The 16,750-nt window shown below is 40.6% G+C and overlaps 1 protein-coding gene across 1 annotated transcript in view; it reads left to right on the top strand.

Annotated features, from left to right (window-relative positions):
- LOC311255419 (guanine nucleotide-binding protein G(s) subunit alpha-like) overlaps positions 1-12,432 on the top strand; it is a 33,437-nt gene extending 21,005 nt beyond the window's left edge. The window contains exons 6-12 of the mRNA XM_084349882.1: positions 6,407-6,461; positions 6,557-6,630; positions 7,081-7,139; positions 7,260-7,380; positions 8,561-8,691; positions 8,906-8,973; positions 10,331-12,432. Of these exons, the coding sequence (XP_084206008.1) occupies positions 6,407-6,461; positions 6,557-6,630; positions 7,081-7,139; positions 7,260-7,380; positions 8,561-8,691; positions 8,906-8,973; positions 10,331-10,477 (655 nt within the window). The 3' untranslated portion in view covers positions 10,478-12,432. The remainder of the gene's footprint in view (positions 1-6,406; positions 6,462-6,556; positions 6,631-7,080; positions 7,140-7,259; positions 7,381-8,560; positions 8,692-8,905; positions 8,974-10,330) is intronic.
- The last annotated feature ends 4,318 nt before the right edge of the window (positions 12,433-16,750 follow it).

The raw sequence follows: 16,750 nt of genomic DNA, 5'->3' as shown, positions 1-16,750 counted from the left end.
TCTCCCCTCTCCCCTTCCTCCCCCACTCTCTCTCCCTCTCTCCCTCTCTGTGATGTGTAGTGGTGTTTCTGCAGGGACAGAATGTGGCTCGGATTGAGTCTCTGACTCATCGTGAGGAGAGAGGGAAAGAGAAGGGGGGGGTGAGGGATGGGAAAGGATGGGGAAAAAACTGATTTTTTGGGGGGCAGTGTCAATACTTCATGTTTAGAGATTGTGAATAAGTTGAGATGTATGTGCAAGCAGCAGATTAAACGTTCTCTTGCCGTGTGTAGCATGAGTCAGGTACATGTATTTGCTGCTGCTGTAATCTCACTGTATTGTGATTTTCTGAATGCTGTGTGTGTTCAGTGATTGTGCCGCTCCCAGTGTTCAGCTGCTGTGTAACAGGCCAGTGTTCCTAGTGCTAGGTTTGCTTTCTTTCTTCCTTTCTTCCTTTCTTTATTTCTTTATTTCTGTCTTTTTTATTGTTTTTCTTTCATTTTTGTGTTATTTTTTCTTTGTCTTTTCTTTTGTCCTCCCCATATTTTTTCCCTTTGTTTCTGTTTGTCCTTCTCTCCAACTCTTTTCTTTATTTGTCATTGTTTGTTTCTTTTCCTTAATATTACGTACTTCCCTTGTTTTTGTCTTTCTTTCTTTCTTTCTTTCTTTCTTTCTTTCTTTCTCTTTGTCTTTTCTTTCTTTCTGTCTCTGACTTTTTTAATACGCTCTTGTGTTGTTTTGTCTCTGTTTGGTTGTCTTTCTTTAAGTCGTTGATTCCGACTTTGTTCACTGTCATTTCTTCTCCTCTCGTGTTCTTGTTGTTAATTCCTAACTTTTTTTATTTGTCCTTTGTTCCTTTTTTCTCTCCTCCGTTCTTGCACTTCTTCTTCCTCCGCTCCGCTCCGTCTCTAACCCACTCCATTCCCTGCATTTCTCTCTCTGTGTCTCTTTTGTTGCACGCTCTGTTTCTCTCCCCCTCCTTGTCTTCTCTATCCGTCGATCGTGCTCTTTATTTCTCTCTCTCTCTCTCTCTCTCTCTCTCCCTCTCCCTGTCTGTCTCTCCCTCTTTCTGGCCTCACTCCAGTCGCACAAGATTTGGAGCCGATTGTCTATTTATAGCGCCTGTGGTTCTGTCGCCATGACAACCAAGCTGGAGGCCAGGGCGCCAGGGAGCTATTTTTGGAGCAGCGCTGTAATGTCAGACACAGCCTTCTCTCTCTTTTCTTTCCTCCTCTTTCTCTCCCTCTCCCTCTCTCCCTCTCTCTCGCTCTGGATGTGGTGTATGTGTGTGTGTGTGTGTGTGTGTGTGTGTGTGTGTGTGTGTTTGATTAAGGATCGGCTGGTGAAGCCTTCGGTTTGGTCGGCTCTCAATGCGAAAGCGCTAAACGTACAAAGAAGCAGTAAGCCCCTCGAATCGTTCCGCTCGGCGGGCCATGCACGATCTTTTCCCCCCCTTGAGGAAGCGCCAAGACCATTTTCTGACTTGACTTGTTGTTTCGGAGGCTTGTGAAGCTTCGGGGTTTTTTTTTTTTTTTCTTGTGCAGAGATTGATTTCAGTGTCCTGAAAATGACAAATTTTAGTGTTTGCTCTCAGTTTTGCAGTGCAATTTCCAAGTTGTGCAATTTAGCTGGAATACCTCACGATAACGGTGAACTTGGGGTGAATAGTGAGAAAGATGTAGTGCAAGCTGCTCTTTTAAATGTTTTTTGCATTTATGTTCTGTTATTGAAGGGCTATAAGAAATAAATGCATTATGTGCCCCATCTTATCGCCATTATTTTATTAAACAAATATTCGTCACATTAATCGGAAACTTTTTAATTCAGTAGTGATTTATCACATTTAAGAAAGGAGATTCTACATTTTCTGTTCCTCCTACCTGTTGCTTTGTTAAGTTTTATTTATGGTACGTGAAGGATTGCTTTGCATTTTTTGCCAATTTTACTGAGTCCTCAGCTTGACCGAATGTTAAATCTGTTTTCTTTGTTAATGATGAATCCTTTGTCCGAGATGATTTTTGTCCTCTTTAGAAAGAACAATAAATTGCTTGTTAAACTTGTGAAAATCTGGGAGACATAAATGGACTTTGGCAGACGTGGAAAGAGGCACTTTTTAGGGACGTAATTCTGCCGGCCAGCTCGTATGTGTCTGCGTGTGTGTGTCACACAGCCGATCAGCGGAGCCGCTCCGATGCAGGGCAAAGGTCCCCAGATGTTGTGTGTGTGTGTGTGTGTGTGTGTGTGTGTGTGTGTGTCTCACATTTAACATAAATATTGTTAAGTTTGTTTTTATAGTTCATTTCTTGTTTAACGGTAAGCGCGGTCTGGTTTTAAATGGAGGAGAGATCAGTGACAAACACTTTTTTAATGTCCAGCTGAAGCGAATATTCATTTTCGACATCACGGTTTAAAAATTAACCCAGTAATTTTGAGACGCTCCTCTTGAACCTGCTCACGTTATAACTTCTATAAAGTTCATGATGTTTTTCATCCCGGTTAATGAAGCTAATAATTCAGCATATTTTCCAGCCCCGGCTGTTCGTGTGCAGGCCAGACGAGTCAGAGCAGATTAATCCCATGTAGAGCTGAAGATGCATACTAGCTCATAATCTGGGTAATCCTTTGTCCTAATACTGCCACTTTAACAAGATGAGTGCATTATGGGAGTGTTATCAGCTTTGTCGGGCCAGTACACCGCTGTTGATGCTGTAGCCTCTTATGTCCGTCCAGCATGCGGAGAGGGAGTTTGATTGTTGATAGCAGGGGAGCTTTTTTTTGCCACGCAGAATTTTCTGTTGCTGTTATTGAGACTGTTTGTTTCAGGACAGGAATTCCTCTTTTAATTTTCCTTTAGTGTCTGTGGAAGGAGATATATAGATTTAACATGTTGCATTTTGTTGAACGGAGAATATTTACAGTAGTGCATTCTTGGAAAAGGGAGAAAAAAAATTGTAGCCTCTGTATTTAAAAAAAACAAAACATTTTTAAGTCAGAATGTTGAGTTAAGTTTGCCTTAAAAATGTTTTTCCCTCAATTCGAAAATGGTGCTTTTGATGTGAATTAAGCAAAAATTGTAATAAAAAGTGTCCAGGGTTGTTTATGTGGAAATAAAACATATTAACATTAAATAGAATTTTCTAAAAGACATAAATAATATTTTTTTGTTCGGCTGTTTTACATTAAACCCCTCACTATCACTGTCACTGTACCTGCAAACCAGCAAAAATGACACCAAAGTAAAAGCGCAGTAGAAAGTTAAAAATATACTTTATCTTTTCTTGTAAATACTGAGTTATTTTCAACCACCAGACAAGAGTCCTGTGTGTATTTCCAGAGTTTAAGTCAGCCCGTCTGCCACCCCAGAATAACCCTGACAGGTTATACATAACACCGCAGACCTCTCTGTTACTGGGGCAGCCACTATTATTTAGTTCAACTTACTAAGCACGGTTATTATTGGCACTTCTCCTATTAATAGGGAGAACTGCTAAAAATTGAGCAGTGTGTTTGTCCTGGGCGTGTCGACGCCTCAGACCAGAGCTGTAGATAAACAAGAGTTTGGCCTCGGCAGATGTCGGCGGCAGCCATGTTAACTCTGTCATCATTAGAGCTTTTAGGTTCTGTCACATCCAGGTTATTTATGTGTGTGGGAGAGCTGAGCGTGGGGATGTTATGGGGGGGGTGAAGTTAGCGGGAGCTGTGGATACGGGGCAGCTTGGCTGAACAGTTGTCCACTGAGGGCTCTGGCTGTTCTGGCACAGCGGAGGCTCTGTGGTGTGGGAACAGCTGAGACACTCTGCCCCTGCAGAGAGCCTGTGGTACCAGACCGGTTGGCTGTTTAATTGCCTCCGTGTGTGTTTTATATGCATATCTGTGCATTTGTGCAGAGATATGCAGACTGTTTGTCCTCTTGTTTCTCTTCCCTTCCCGACTCTTCTCCCTGTGTCTAACCCTCTGTCCCGTACCGTAGCGTCCGCCGACCCAGCCCCCTGTTCCTCTCAGTGTGTTACCTGCAGCCCTCCTGTCACATTTCACCCCTGCCTGCCACATTCCTAGTTATCTCAGAGGGGGTTACATACCTTTGCCCTGAGAGGCAGCGACGAGCGAGCGCCTCGCCTTTCTAGTTGTAAGAACGGCGGGCAGACGATCAGTCAAAACAGACAGCCGTGCGGATTCAAACAGGAAATTAGTGTGTTTGTCTACGTTAGCAGGTAACCAGCCATCACTCTGAAACAGAGTTTCCCAAATATTTCAGCTTGCAAACCCTCACAGAGTTTACCGGGAAATTAATTTGTCAGGGTGGTCATCAGTAACAATCACCTCACTCGTTACATAGGTGCCTATTAGAATTAATATTATAAGCTTAGTATTATATTTCATGAAAATGGACATTTTTTCCTGACATTAGTAGAGGTGGTCTTAATTTCAGGCAAATATACTGCAGGAAATCTTCCTTTTAAAAACGATATTGTTACTAGTTGCAAATATCTACGTGTTGTGGCCAGTTGATCTGATGAGTGTTTGACCTTTTCTTTTCCATCATTTGATTTTTGTTTAAGTTTTAAGACCTGAACATGTTAGAATATCGAAACATTTACGTGAAGACACTGCAAATAATATTTCTTCGCAAAAAATATGCTGTTCCCTGTTTTCTGTTCTCTCTTACTATTAATTACTTGTGTTGCAACCCCAAGGGATTTTTATATGAAGCTCAACGATCCACCATGGCTTCCCAGTCTCTAGTTTATGTTTATAAACTGCTGTTAAAATGACACTTCTGTCCATATTCAAGGCAGTTTGCAGTAACAGTTGTTTTTTGGTTTGCCTTGTTGTTGTTGTTTTTAATATTCTTTGTCTTAATTTTGTACTTTTGCGATTTGTAGTTTAATAAATTGTAATTGATTGAATTTTGAGGCTTCCAGTGACTAAAGTTTTGGACCTGTGCTGACACTTAATTTCTGAAGCTTTATTTGTGGGAGCTTTCTCTGTAAATGTTTTCGTGTTTAACTGGAGCCTATTAGTGACGGGACAGCAGCTTTTTTCACAATTTTCATTTTCACTGGGGGAAAAAATTAAACTCATGTTGATGTGACATTTGTCAACATCTCTGCAGCACTACAGTACTAATGTGTTTGTCACACATTTCACTTTTCAAAATAATTGCAGCATCTTGTGATTTGGATATTGCGTTTAGCCGTGTTGCAGTTTTGATTATATTTAGATTAATTTTGCAGCCCTAATGCCATTTAAGTTTGTAAAGATGATTGTGTGTTGGCTGTAACTTAGTTCATTCTTCCTCAGTGTGCTCAGCTGCTATAAAAGTCCTGCTTCTGTAGATGATTCCCTCATTACTGGCATGTTGTTGATGCCTGATGGATGCAGACTAGTGGGACACTCACTGTGGTGAAAATTGTGGCTTTATCTTAAAGATAATCACCAAATTCCTACCAGCGTAGCATCGCTGATTTCAGCCCATTCTATTGTGAGGATGTCTGTGTTTAAGTCCTGTAACATCATCCAGCTGCTCATTCTGCTCACATTCGCATGTTTAGTGGGTGAGCAGCCCACATACTGTACATGAGGATGTTTAGTCAGTCGGTTTTACTCTCTGTCAAACTTCTCCAGCCTGCGATACATGAGACACTTAGTCGTGTTTCCCTGACGCATTCTCATTTCAAACTCTCAGTCGTCTTTCTTGAGGCCTGTTTTGAGTCCCGACTTGTTGCAGCCTCCAGCAGGTGACCCTGATACAGTCATCGTGAAAACACCAGGGCAGCTCGCGCTCCTTGAAAAGCAGCAGCAATGTAGGCCAGTTTATCGGAACAATTAGCATGCACTTGGGTAGGCGCTCTGCAAATCTGAACACCGTGGGCCTGCATACCCGCCCACGCACACACACACACACACACACACACACAGACACACACAAATACACACCTCTCCTCCTGTGCAAGTATTACTACAGCAGCTCCATTGACGAGGCTTCTCTGGTCTGACAGAGCAAACGGCTGCTGGTGACTCAGACTGGCTGCCTCTGATCTCACTGTGAATTAAAGCACACGCCCCCTGGTGGCCGTTCAGGGACCAACATCCTCCATCTTTCTCGTGCTCCCACTAATGTACTGGGATTTACCGGTGTGTGTGTGTGTGTGTGTGTGCGCGAGTGGTTGTCTGTGTGGAGGCCATACTGTTTTCACTATACATTAGCACAGCAGGATTTTAAAAACTGTCCCGTGTGATTGCTTTCATAATTAAATAAATACTTTGAATTTATTTTCATGGTTACTGAGAGGCCTAGTGACATATTTTACTGTGTTATTATGTATGTATGGTATAAACGTGTTGTTTTATTGTGTTATTATATTACATTATTGTTATATCCTGTTATTCAGATCTAACCGGCTGTATTTTTCTGGTCTTGTTGCAGCTTCTTAGACAGGATTGAGGTGGTCAGGCAGAACGACTACACACCCACCGATCAGGTGAGATGTTCTGTGTGTTATATTGAAGCACTCTGCTCCGTAGCGCTCTCCCTCTCTGTATTTTAACGCCCTCTTGTTCCTTCTCTATTTTCCAGGACCTGTTGAGATGCAGAGTACTGACATCTGGGATCTTCGAGACAAGATTTCAAATAGATAAAGTCAATTTCCAGTGAGTTACCACAAAGTGCTGCGGTGAAACTAATCGTCATAAAGAAGTGTCTCAAAGAAAGGCAGAGACTCACATTTCCTGAATACAGACAATAATCCATTTGAATTCCCTGAATGACAAATGAATCACATTTAATTTAGTCTGTTTTATTGATACTGAATAAGAAACCTAATGAAGCCATGTTTTTATTTTTCTTCTGTCATGTGATCCAAACCCTTGTTCAAGGATAAGTTAAGGATAAAGATGTTCTATACAATCTGACTGTCGGTCGAGCTTGTTCACCCACTTCAGACGGGGTGCAGGCGAACACTTTTAGCTTAGCAGCTACAGTGAAGATTGCAGCTTTAAAAGGGTTTAAACTTTTGGGTGAACTTACCCTTTAACCTTTTCACTGTTTATACTCTTTAGTCTTCTGTTAGATCGTGAATTTTACTCTCCTCTGTGTCACAGTATGTTCGATGTTGGTGGACAGAGGGATGAACGTCGAAAATGGATCCAGTGTTTTAACGGTAGGACGGCTTTTTTTTCAGGCGCTTGTCTATGTGTTTATTTAATACTTATGTAATAAGCGTTTGGTAGTTTTGTTTGTGTTAATCTCAGTCTCTGGTGTTTCGCTGTGTGTGACACAGATGTGACAGCTATCATCTTCGTGGTGGCGAGTAGCAGCTACAACATGGTGATCAGAGAAGACAATCAGACCAACAGACTACAGGAAGCCCTCAACCTTTTCAAGAACATTTGGAACAACAGGTAATCATTTACCCCCTCAGTTCTTTGTTTAACTGGTAGCATTTAATTTACGTACAGGAAGATTTTTCGGACTCCACCATAGACGTTAAAACTGAATGTATTGATTACTCAGTTGACTATAACTGAGTGAAGCCCAACTGGAAGCTTGGTATCACCTCTGCTGCTTCTTGATCGTCACTGTGTCAACACTCAAACACTACCAAATAAACAACTCCTCCAGTTTGTGTGACTTTGTGCCAAGCAGAACTCAGTTTTTGAATCCTAGACACAAAATAATGATCTCCAGTTTGCGCTGACTCTAGAGTGGTTTAATAAGAGCTTGAGTGATCCTCTTTCTTAGCTGCTTGTGCCTGGGCACATCTAATGATAAGACTTCATTTAATTAATGACAGCTTTCACTGACATGTGGGAGCAGCTCTTTAAAACTTGATAACTTACCTGCTTCTGTTAAACTCAATGTAATCCCATACACCATTAAGTCCACCACCCGATTCTCCAGCAACGATGCCCCTTAAAAGACTGAAACTGCCTGCTTGGCACATCCTGGTTACTGTATCTCGACTTGTGGTCTTATAGCTGTTTTTGATGGGAGGAGAGAGTTGTAGAGCTGTAAAGTCCAATCATTACAGCTTCTTCTGTCCCACACTCTGTGATTGAAGTGCTGTTGACAAGCAGCACTGTGCCACTTCCTGTTGGTGTTAGAGGCACCACATGACACGTTGTAGTGTGTTTTGGCTCATACTTTGTCTTAATTACCCTTTTATACACTCTTTATTCTTATGTTGAGCCCATTTTTAATTCTTTATTCTTTTTTGTAACACAGCAAAATAGACAGAAGCCACTCATATTTTTCTTTAACAGATTAACACATTTCTGTTGTGTATCACTTCTGTGCTATTTACTGTGCCCGTACATTAGGAGGCAACATTAATTGGATACAGCGTCCTTCCGTGACTTATCTCTCTGTAGGAGCACATAGACTGTTAATGGCAGGAGCTCTTTGACCTTTTCAGACCAGAGAGTACATTATTCCCTTGTTCTGCAGCCAAAGCCTAATAAAACATAAAGCCTCTTGAAAAGTGTGAAATCTCCCACAACAGACCTGTTACATATTTTGGGCCCTAAATGAAAGTCCAAATAAAAATCTGGCACTGAACTCGTTCTTCATTTCCCTCCGCAGGTGGCTACGGACCATTTCGGTAATCCTCTTCCTGAACAAGCAGGACCTGCTCGCTGAGAAAGTTTTGGCAGGGAAATCTAAAATCGAGGACTACTTCCCGGAGTTTGCACGCTACACTACACCTGATGATGGTAAGAGGCTGACACTGTTATCTGTGGGTGTCCAATACATAATGCACACATAAGTATTCTGTGTTTGTAGCAGACACATTCAAATAGTTCAGTGTTGATTCTGTCATGGCGAATAATTTTGGCCACAATATTTCATTAAGTAGTTGTCATCCCTGTGTGTCTGTTTAAGTGTAAGAATGACTTTATTGTGACTTGATTTCTTCTTCTCTAACAGCAATACCAGAGCCAGGTGAAGATCCTCGTGTCACGAGGGCAAAGTACTTCATCCGGGATGAGTTTCTGGTTTGTATAAAGTTCATGTTTGACCTGTTTTTTTAAATCATTATTGTATTTTTACCTGTTAGGTTCACAGAACAGCGTAGTTAATATAACAAACAGCTAATCAACAATCATAAAATGTTTTTCTGAATTGGCTTTCACACCACTCAGCTCCACTTCACTCCAATTTTCCTCCTTGATTTTGCTGTAACACAGACTGAAACAACAATTGACTGAAACATACTGGAGCATGCAGTAAACGAAGATTTCACAATGGCACTTCATCATCATATAGAACATGCGGTTTATTAGAAATCTAATTCAATCTTTTAATCAAGATTCTTCCGTCCACCAATCTAATATCCAAACTTTAAATAATAATGTCACATTTTCATGTATATAAATGCACATCTTGCCACCTGTGTCGTTAACAGATAATACTGTATAACTCAGCGGTGAACTGGATGCTGTTCAAGTTTTTTTAATTCCCATTTGCTTCTCTTAAAAACGGATACAGATGAAGTGGTGTGTTAAAGTAAAAAAAAAAAAAAAAGTCACAGTTTCATCCAAACCGTGATTTGCAAATGTTTTTCTTGGATGCGCTGTGCCAAACCACACCAGTGACAGCTGAGCACCAAAGATGTCACCAAAATCAAAGTAAAATCTCGCAGATGGCCACTTCACTGCTCCTATCAGTTGCTGTGCACTGAGGATATTTGCCTGTAAGATATCATCAGTAGATTACAGTGGCAGGTGTTGTCCCTGCGGCTCATGCAAAACCTAAAAGTAATGAATAAATGGTTAAAATAGTTTGCTTAAAGTAATGAATTAGTGTCAACCCTCCAGGGTGAGCTCCAGGCTTTGAAGCCCATTTGACATAGTCCACAAACCCTTGACACCCTAACCCTGGGGACCAAACAGGAAGTTAGCCAACTCGGCTGGCACTAGTCTCTAGTGCACGTGCTGTATGGGCGCAATGATGCTGAAGATCTGGGTAATTTTATGTCAAACTTCTTTTTTTTTTTGCTCCATGCATTGTATCCAGTTCCCATTTTAAGTTCATGATTAGTGATTGAAATAGTCATCTGAAAGTGATGGATAAACGTCTCAGTTGTCCAGCTTCTGACACATTTTGAACGCATATATGACCAAACAGACTTGATGTCAAAGTTGTAAGAATAAAATATTTTCCATCATGTCTTTTTTAAATAATTAACAACATCCACTTTCATTGGAAACGTGACAGTTCGAACATGCCAGGTAGTGTTGATGACAGTGTCTTGACTTCCTCTGACTGTGCTGTTTGGTTACATTGGACAAAAAAGGCTGAAAAGCACTGGTCTAAAACACTAACCTGACTGTACGTCTGTGTCTTTCTCAGAGGATCAGCACAGCCAGCGGGGACGGACGGCATTACTGTTACCCCCACTTCACCTGCGCGGTCGACACAGAAAACATCCGCCGCGTCTTCAATGACTGTCGCGACATCATACAGAGGATGCACCTACGGCAGTACGAGCTCTTGTGATGGGCGGCGCCATCTGGTCTACGTATCTACCTACCAACCTACCTATCTACCCCCCCACGACCAGTTAGCCAATCACCCCCTCCACTTCCACCAACTTCACCAAACAACTGAGCGAGCGACTGACTTCCTGCCCTCCCCTCCATCCCCCCATACAGCTCCTACTCCTCCCAGTAACACGATTTCAGAAAATATGAACAGTGGAAAGACTTTTTTTTTTAAAAGGATACACCAACAACAGTTTCATCAACTATTAGCCAAGACTGTCTGCTGTACTCAGCTATACTTTGACCCAGGAAAGAGGGTCAGGACTGGAAACCCCTCAGTGCAGGCTATCCCTCCTTTTAGCTCTCTTTCTCTCTCTCAGATATATGAACACAAACACACTCGCAGGTACACACACACTACAGCATAAGACATCCAGAACCCTTAGATAGGTTTTAATGTCTCATATCGCAGCCACACACACACACACACACACACCCTTATAAAACCAAGTCCTCATGCTTTTAACAGTTGGCAGAGGCTGAGTTGAATAATGCATTCTGAGAGAGAGGAGTTTATTCACCGCGTGCTGAAGACGAAGGAGGAGGAGGTTGAGGAGGAGAAGACGAGAACGATGGACATGGAGGGTGGCAAACTGATACGGAGGAGGGCTGTGAGCCTTTTTTTTGTGCCCGAACAGACGGACTAATTGACTAACGGCTGCCTGTGGACGTGAGCGTGACTTGAACATAAGACCACGCGGCTCACATGACCCACTCTTCAAGAAACCAATTGAGGAGGGACGGCAGAAAAAAACAAAAAAAAGGAAGAAAAAAAAAACAAGAAAAATATCATACAATGCATAAATTCATGCATACCAGTGAACTTAATGCAGTGCAAAAAATCCAAGCTATATATATAGATATTTATATATGTGTGTATATAAATATGTATATATATATATAAATATAAATATTATATATTCCTGTAATAACACAATTCAACTTTTAAGTTTTTGTTAGTTTTTACCCCATGTTGTGTGTTGGTGTACACTGTGTGTGTGATCTGCCTTTGTGCACCATTTAAACCCCCCCTGCCTACACACACACACATACACACATATCTAATTATACACACACTCACACACACACACATCCTTGCCCCTCCCGCCCCTGCTGCTACTTGACAACTATTCAACATATGGAAAATAAAGGAGAGGTTTTATTTAATAAGGAAAAAAACGATGCAAAAGGAAAAGCATGAAAAGAAATAGTAAAAGAAATGACTTATCAAGACTGGACGCAACATTTTTACCTGAACACACACACACGCACGCACGCACGCACGCTCCAGCCCTCCCTTACCACACAACGTCCTCCCCCCCACCTTTCGTCTTACTCTCTCACCCCTCCCAGTCCCACCTCCTCCCCTCCCGGCTTTAAGTACGTCTGTCTTTATTTTACTGCTGGACTATTATTCTTGTACAGACTGTAAAATGTATTATTTTGTACAACTTTATTGAAGAAAAAAAAATAACTTGTAGAAGATCCCTGTGCCTTGATCACGACTGTACGTGTAAAAATGAGCTAATATGTAAGTTATGTTTCACTGCGCTGTACAGCTGGACGGGTCTGTCCCACCTCGTCCGTGCTAGCTCACCCCCTCCGCTGGAGGCCGGGGGGAGGGGCATCGGATCGGGGCGGAGGCCTTTCGTCTGTTGCTTAGTTTCCATTTTTTCCCACATTTGTTTGTTCGTTGATTCATTTGTTTTGCTTTGACTCTCCTCTGGTTTATATAATAGGATTTGAAAAAAAAAATGAAGAAAAAAAAAGATAATCAGACACACCACCTTAATGCTGTGTAGTGAAAGATACTGAACCCTAACACAATTTAATATATATAAAATATATTTCAGATTTTATATTTTATATATATGTACTGTACACTTATATCTATCTCCCTTGTGAGCTGTCCCCCAGGTTTCCTTTGCTTTCTGTCGGTAACACCTGCATACATTTTTCAGAAGGTGGCGATTCTGGGTACAGTGGGATGGGTTTTCATTTCTTTCTTTTTTTATTTTAGCTTTAACTCTTTTGAAGGAGAGGGAAATATCCAGTTGCAAAACATTGCTTGTTTCTACATAAACCAAATTCTTTTTGCTTAAACAAGAAGAAACGGTTGTATTAGTGTTTGGTTCATTCTTAGGCTACTCGATCCTCTAACCTGAGATCCACATCACGTGCACTCAGTTGCTAGTTTATTAGGTACACCTATCTTATCTTAAATGCGCTACAAGGAATTTTTAACTGGTTATGAAACAGTCTCAGTTTGATACTGATGCCTCTATATGACCTACATAAGCAAACAAGACCATTCAGCAAGAAGATTTGCTATTTCTATATAGTTATGCTTAATGCCTGCCACCTGGTTGGATTACGAACAATAAAAACTATTTTTATGGCAAAGTGTAGAAGATGGATTGAGGAGTCTCACAGCCTGAGGAAAGGAAGCTGCTCTGTAGCCTGGTGGTACGGCAGTGGGTACGTCTATATCGAACAACAGGCTTATAATGTAAGATTTTAAGTTGGCTTTGCTACTGAGCTATATTTCACTGATGGCTTATTGACATGACATTACTAGTGAATGTTGATAACTTTAGCTTTAGTTCCACCAAGCAACCAAATGTTTTAGCTGTATGATTACATGTAAACTAGGTGTATGAAACAAATTTTGCTTTGTTCCACCATCACCGTATTACAGTTATTAATCTTAAATAGCAACAAATAGATACTGTACCTTGTTAATAATAAAATGCCTACTACAAAGTTAAGTTGAAAAAAGGAAACATTTTATCAAAAATAAGTTTTTCTATTCACTCGCTTCCAAAACAAATCCGCACGCTAGCCAGAGAAGATCTTTATCACAGATCTGGTGCTCATACCGCTTTTGTCCACAGGGGGCGCCAGAATCAACAATAAATTAAACTTCCTTGTAGCGGCTTTAACTTGCAGTCCAATACAACAGTCAACAGTGCACCTAAAGTTGAATCCTCACCTCTATGAAGATCTTCAACAAAAACTCAACATTATAACCTCAAAGTAGGATTAATCGCCACCCTGTTGTATTAGACTGCATTCAGTTTAGCAAGGTGTACCTATAAACTGGCAACTTATTGCAAGTTAATCTGTGTTTCTGACACCCGTCAGTCATGAGGAATATCACAATGTTCATACCTTGCACAACTCACTTTTTACAAAACATGGGAGGTATTTTATTGACGCACACAGAGCAGTTTGGGGCTAAAATTTTCACCATTTTATGATGATTTTGTTACCTAAACTGACAAATTTACTGAGGATATCTTGTCGGACCATGGCCTTGCAATGACGAGGACATCAGGGACTTTTTTCCCCAAGTCTTGCAAAGTTGGATTGCATTATACACTTATTATTCCCTACAGTCCTAAAGACAAAATTGAATATATGCATTGCAGGTATTGATACTGAAGACACCAGCCAAAGCCAAATTAAGCAAAAAAGGTTTTCATACCATATCCCAAATCACACTGCCTGGCTTTCCGGGAACAACTTATCACAGAGCGATTCGAGTCCCCATGTTTACTCCTTTAATCCTCCAGAACTGCAGCAGTGATAATTTGAGAGAAGAGAGATTACATTCACTGTTTATTTTTATGTCAACACCTCCACACCTGTGTTCTCCTTAACACCACACAGGCTGCAGCAGTAAGTGAGTTTAATTTTAGCTCAAAAGGAAGAAAGCCCATCTGCCTTTTTTTTCCTATTTTGGCATCAAGTGTTTCCAGTAATTTTCGGTTTTCCACATGTCTAGTTTTTTCTTGTTTATTTTGTAATAAAGACTTAAAGGTTTAAAATCAGCATGTAGCACTAAGGAAAAATACCCCCGAGAGACACACAAACACATAGATATCAGGTTTTAGGTACAGTTAAATCTACTGTTAGTTCAGTCCCATAGCTCATTTGGCTGGTGTTTTAAAAATATTTAGGATACAGAGGTCTCATCACACACGATGATGAAATATGTTTTTTTAAACATCATCCAAACTATGACACGGTCTTAAAAATGGTTGACAAGCTCCTGAATGAAGAAATTTGGCTTCAGAGAAGAATGAAGATCGTCCTTGGGGGATTAAACCAAATTCAACAAGAGAATGCATTTGCAGAAGACAGCAAAGATCGTCCACCCAGAGTCTTCATGGAGAAGACGAACTTTGGCACGCTTGCAGGAATGTTGCCGAAACTCCCGTCCATTTCCTTGTTGGAGCAACAGGATTATGAGGTGAAGCAGGTAACAAGAGAGCCACTGTCACCTTCAGAGTTACAGCATGTGCAGATTGACAGTCGCACCTCACAAAGAATTGCACTATTGTTCCACCTCACAGGTTTAATGTTATTGTGTGTGCAAAGAATGGAGAAGTGAGAAGTCTGTAATCAAAGCTCAGACACATCTTAAAGCTCAGGTGAGACTACACCTGTTCAGAGAGGATGCCGGTAGGTTTCACAGCCTGCATCAACCAGTTAAACTTCATAGTATTACACCACCCACTGTATTAGAGTGAAACTGGGTAGACAAGTTCAGCTAAAGCCACTTTGATGCTGTTGAAAACAGGAGTCAAATAACACATGGTAGAAACTGACTGCACTGTCTTCTGTTGAATTTAACTCCCAAATACACCAAATGTATGTGCACACCTGAATTTTATAACTATAACTGATGGTTGAACATCTTGTTCGCAAATTATGCGCATTAATAAGGTGCTGTAACAGCCTCCATTTTTCTTGGAAAGCTTTCGACAAGGTTTGGCTGCCGGAATTTGGTCCCATGGGACGTTAGGTGGATGTTAGGCCTGGCTCACAATCATCTTCTTCATCTCAGATGTTTGCTGGAGTTTAGGTCAGGCCAACCATTTATATATTAACCTCACTTTGAGCACGAAAACAAAAAGGGTATTCCCAAAACTGTCATCACAAAGTTAGAAACACATTTTTTGTCTAAAATAGCATTATGCATGGTTGCATTAATATTTTAGTTCAGTCAACAAATGAAAATGAATGTATCTACTCGCCCTCATGCTGATGTAGAGTCGGGGGAAGTTTTGTAGTCCACAAAACATTTCTGGAGCTTCACAGGAAAATAGGGTTGTAGCATTCACACAAACAACTAAAGTAGATGGGGTCTTAAAACAACTGAAAAAAAACCAACATAAAATGGCTTCTTAAAGCTCGCCCAGCATAATCCAAGTCTCTGGAAGCCCTGAGATCCTTTAATGGGAACTAAAGGGATTTTGTCCAAATCATGAAAAACAGCCCAGAAGTACACAAAAAGGGATGTCAGCATACATTTGGCTGTATATTGTATATTGGCACTTATGGCTACAACCTACAGCAGGTGTTTTACATGCCTCTCAAAGGCAAAACTTTTGATCTGTAGAGAGTAGTGCAGCAGCAGATTTCTAACGTGTGATTTGTCAATAACCTATAAGACTGCAAGACAATGTTTTGAAGCCTTTTACGCACAAAACAGTCTTACAGCCTGTAAGGTTTTAGCCAACGGTTACGACACCATACATGTAGGTGGAAACATAATCCACTTTCCTGGTATTTTATTACTACATTGGTTATGTATGGAAGCAAAAAATGGCCACAAAGATTTGACAAGGCAAGTGAATACCGTATTTTGAAATTTAGTCACTATCTATGGATTTGTGTGGTCCTATTGTCTTCCATTTTCAATAGTCTTATTTGAATTTTTCTAAATCTTCATTAACTCAATGATTTGCTTCCATAGTGGTAACAAACTAGAGTCATATTGCAGATAGGAGTTGAGTATATACACCACTCAAAATTAGATAGGGATATTGGGATATGGGTGCATGTGCATGGATATGCAATGAGAGTAAAAATATATATATATTTTTTTAAATTCACAAAACACAAAATATAAATTCAGATATGACACAGAATAAACAAGCAAGTGAAACACTACAATATCCCTAACTAATTTTTAGTAGTGTATTTATTCAAAGCTTCTTCTGTAAGACTACAAGATAATATTTTGCGGCCTTATACACACAAAACAGTCTGTAAGGTTTTAGCCAACGGTTGCTGCATGCACAATACCCTGGGTGGAAACATAATCCACTACTGGTAATTTATTAATACATTTATTATGTATGGAAGCAAATGAATACCTTATTTTGAAATGTAGTCACCATCTATGGATTTGTGTTGTCAATACCCAGGGTACTGTGCA

The sequence above is a fragment of the Pagrus pagrus genome, assembly GCF_965226575.1.
Source record: "Pagrus pagrus genome assembly, chromosome: 3".
Lineage (NCBI taxonomy): Eukaryota > Metazoa > Chordata > Actinopteri > Spariformes > Sparidae > Pagrus > Pagrus pagrus.
The sequence above is the reverse complement of the archived record's forward strand: the minus strand, read 5'-3'. Positions and strand labels throughout refer to the sequence as shown.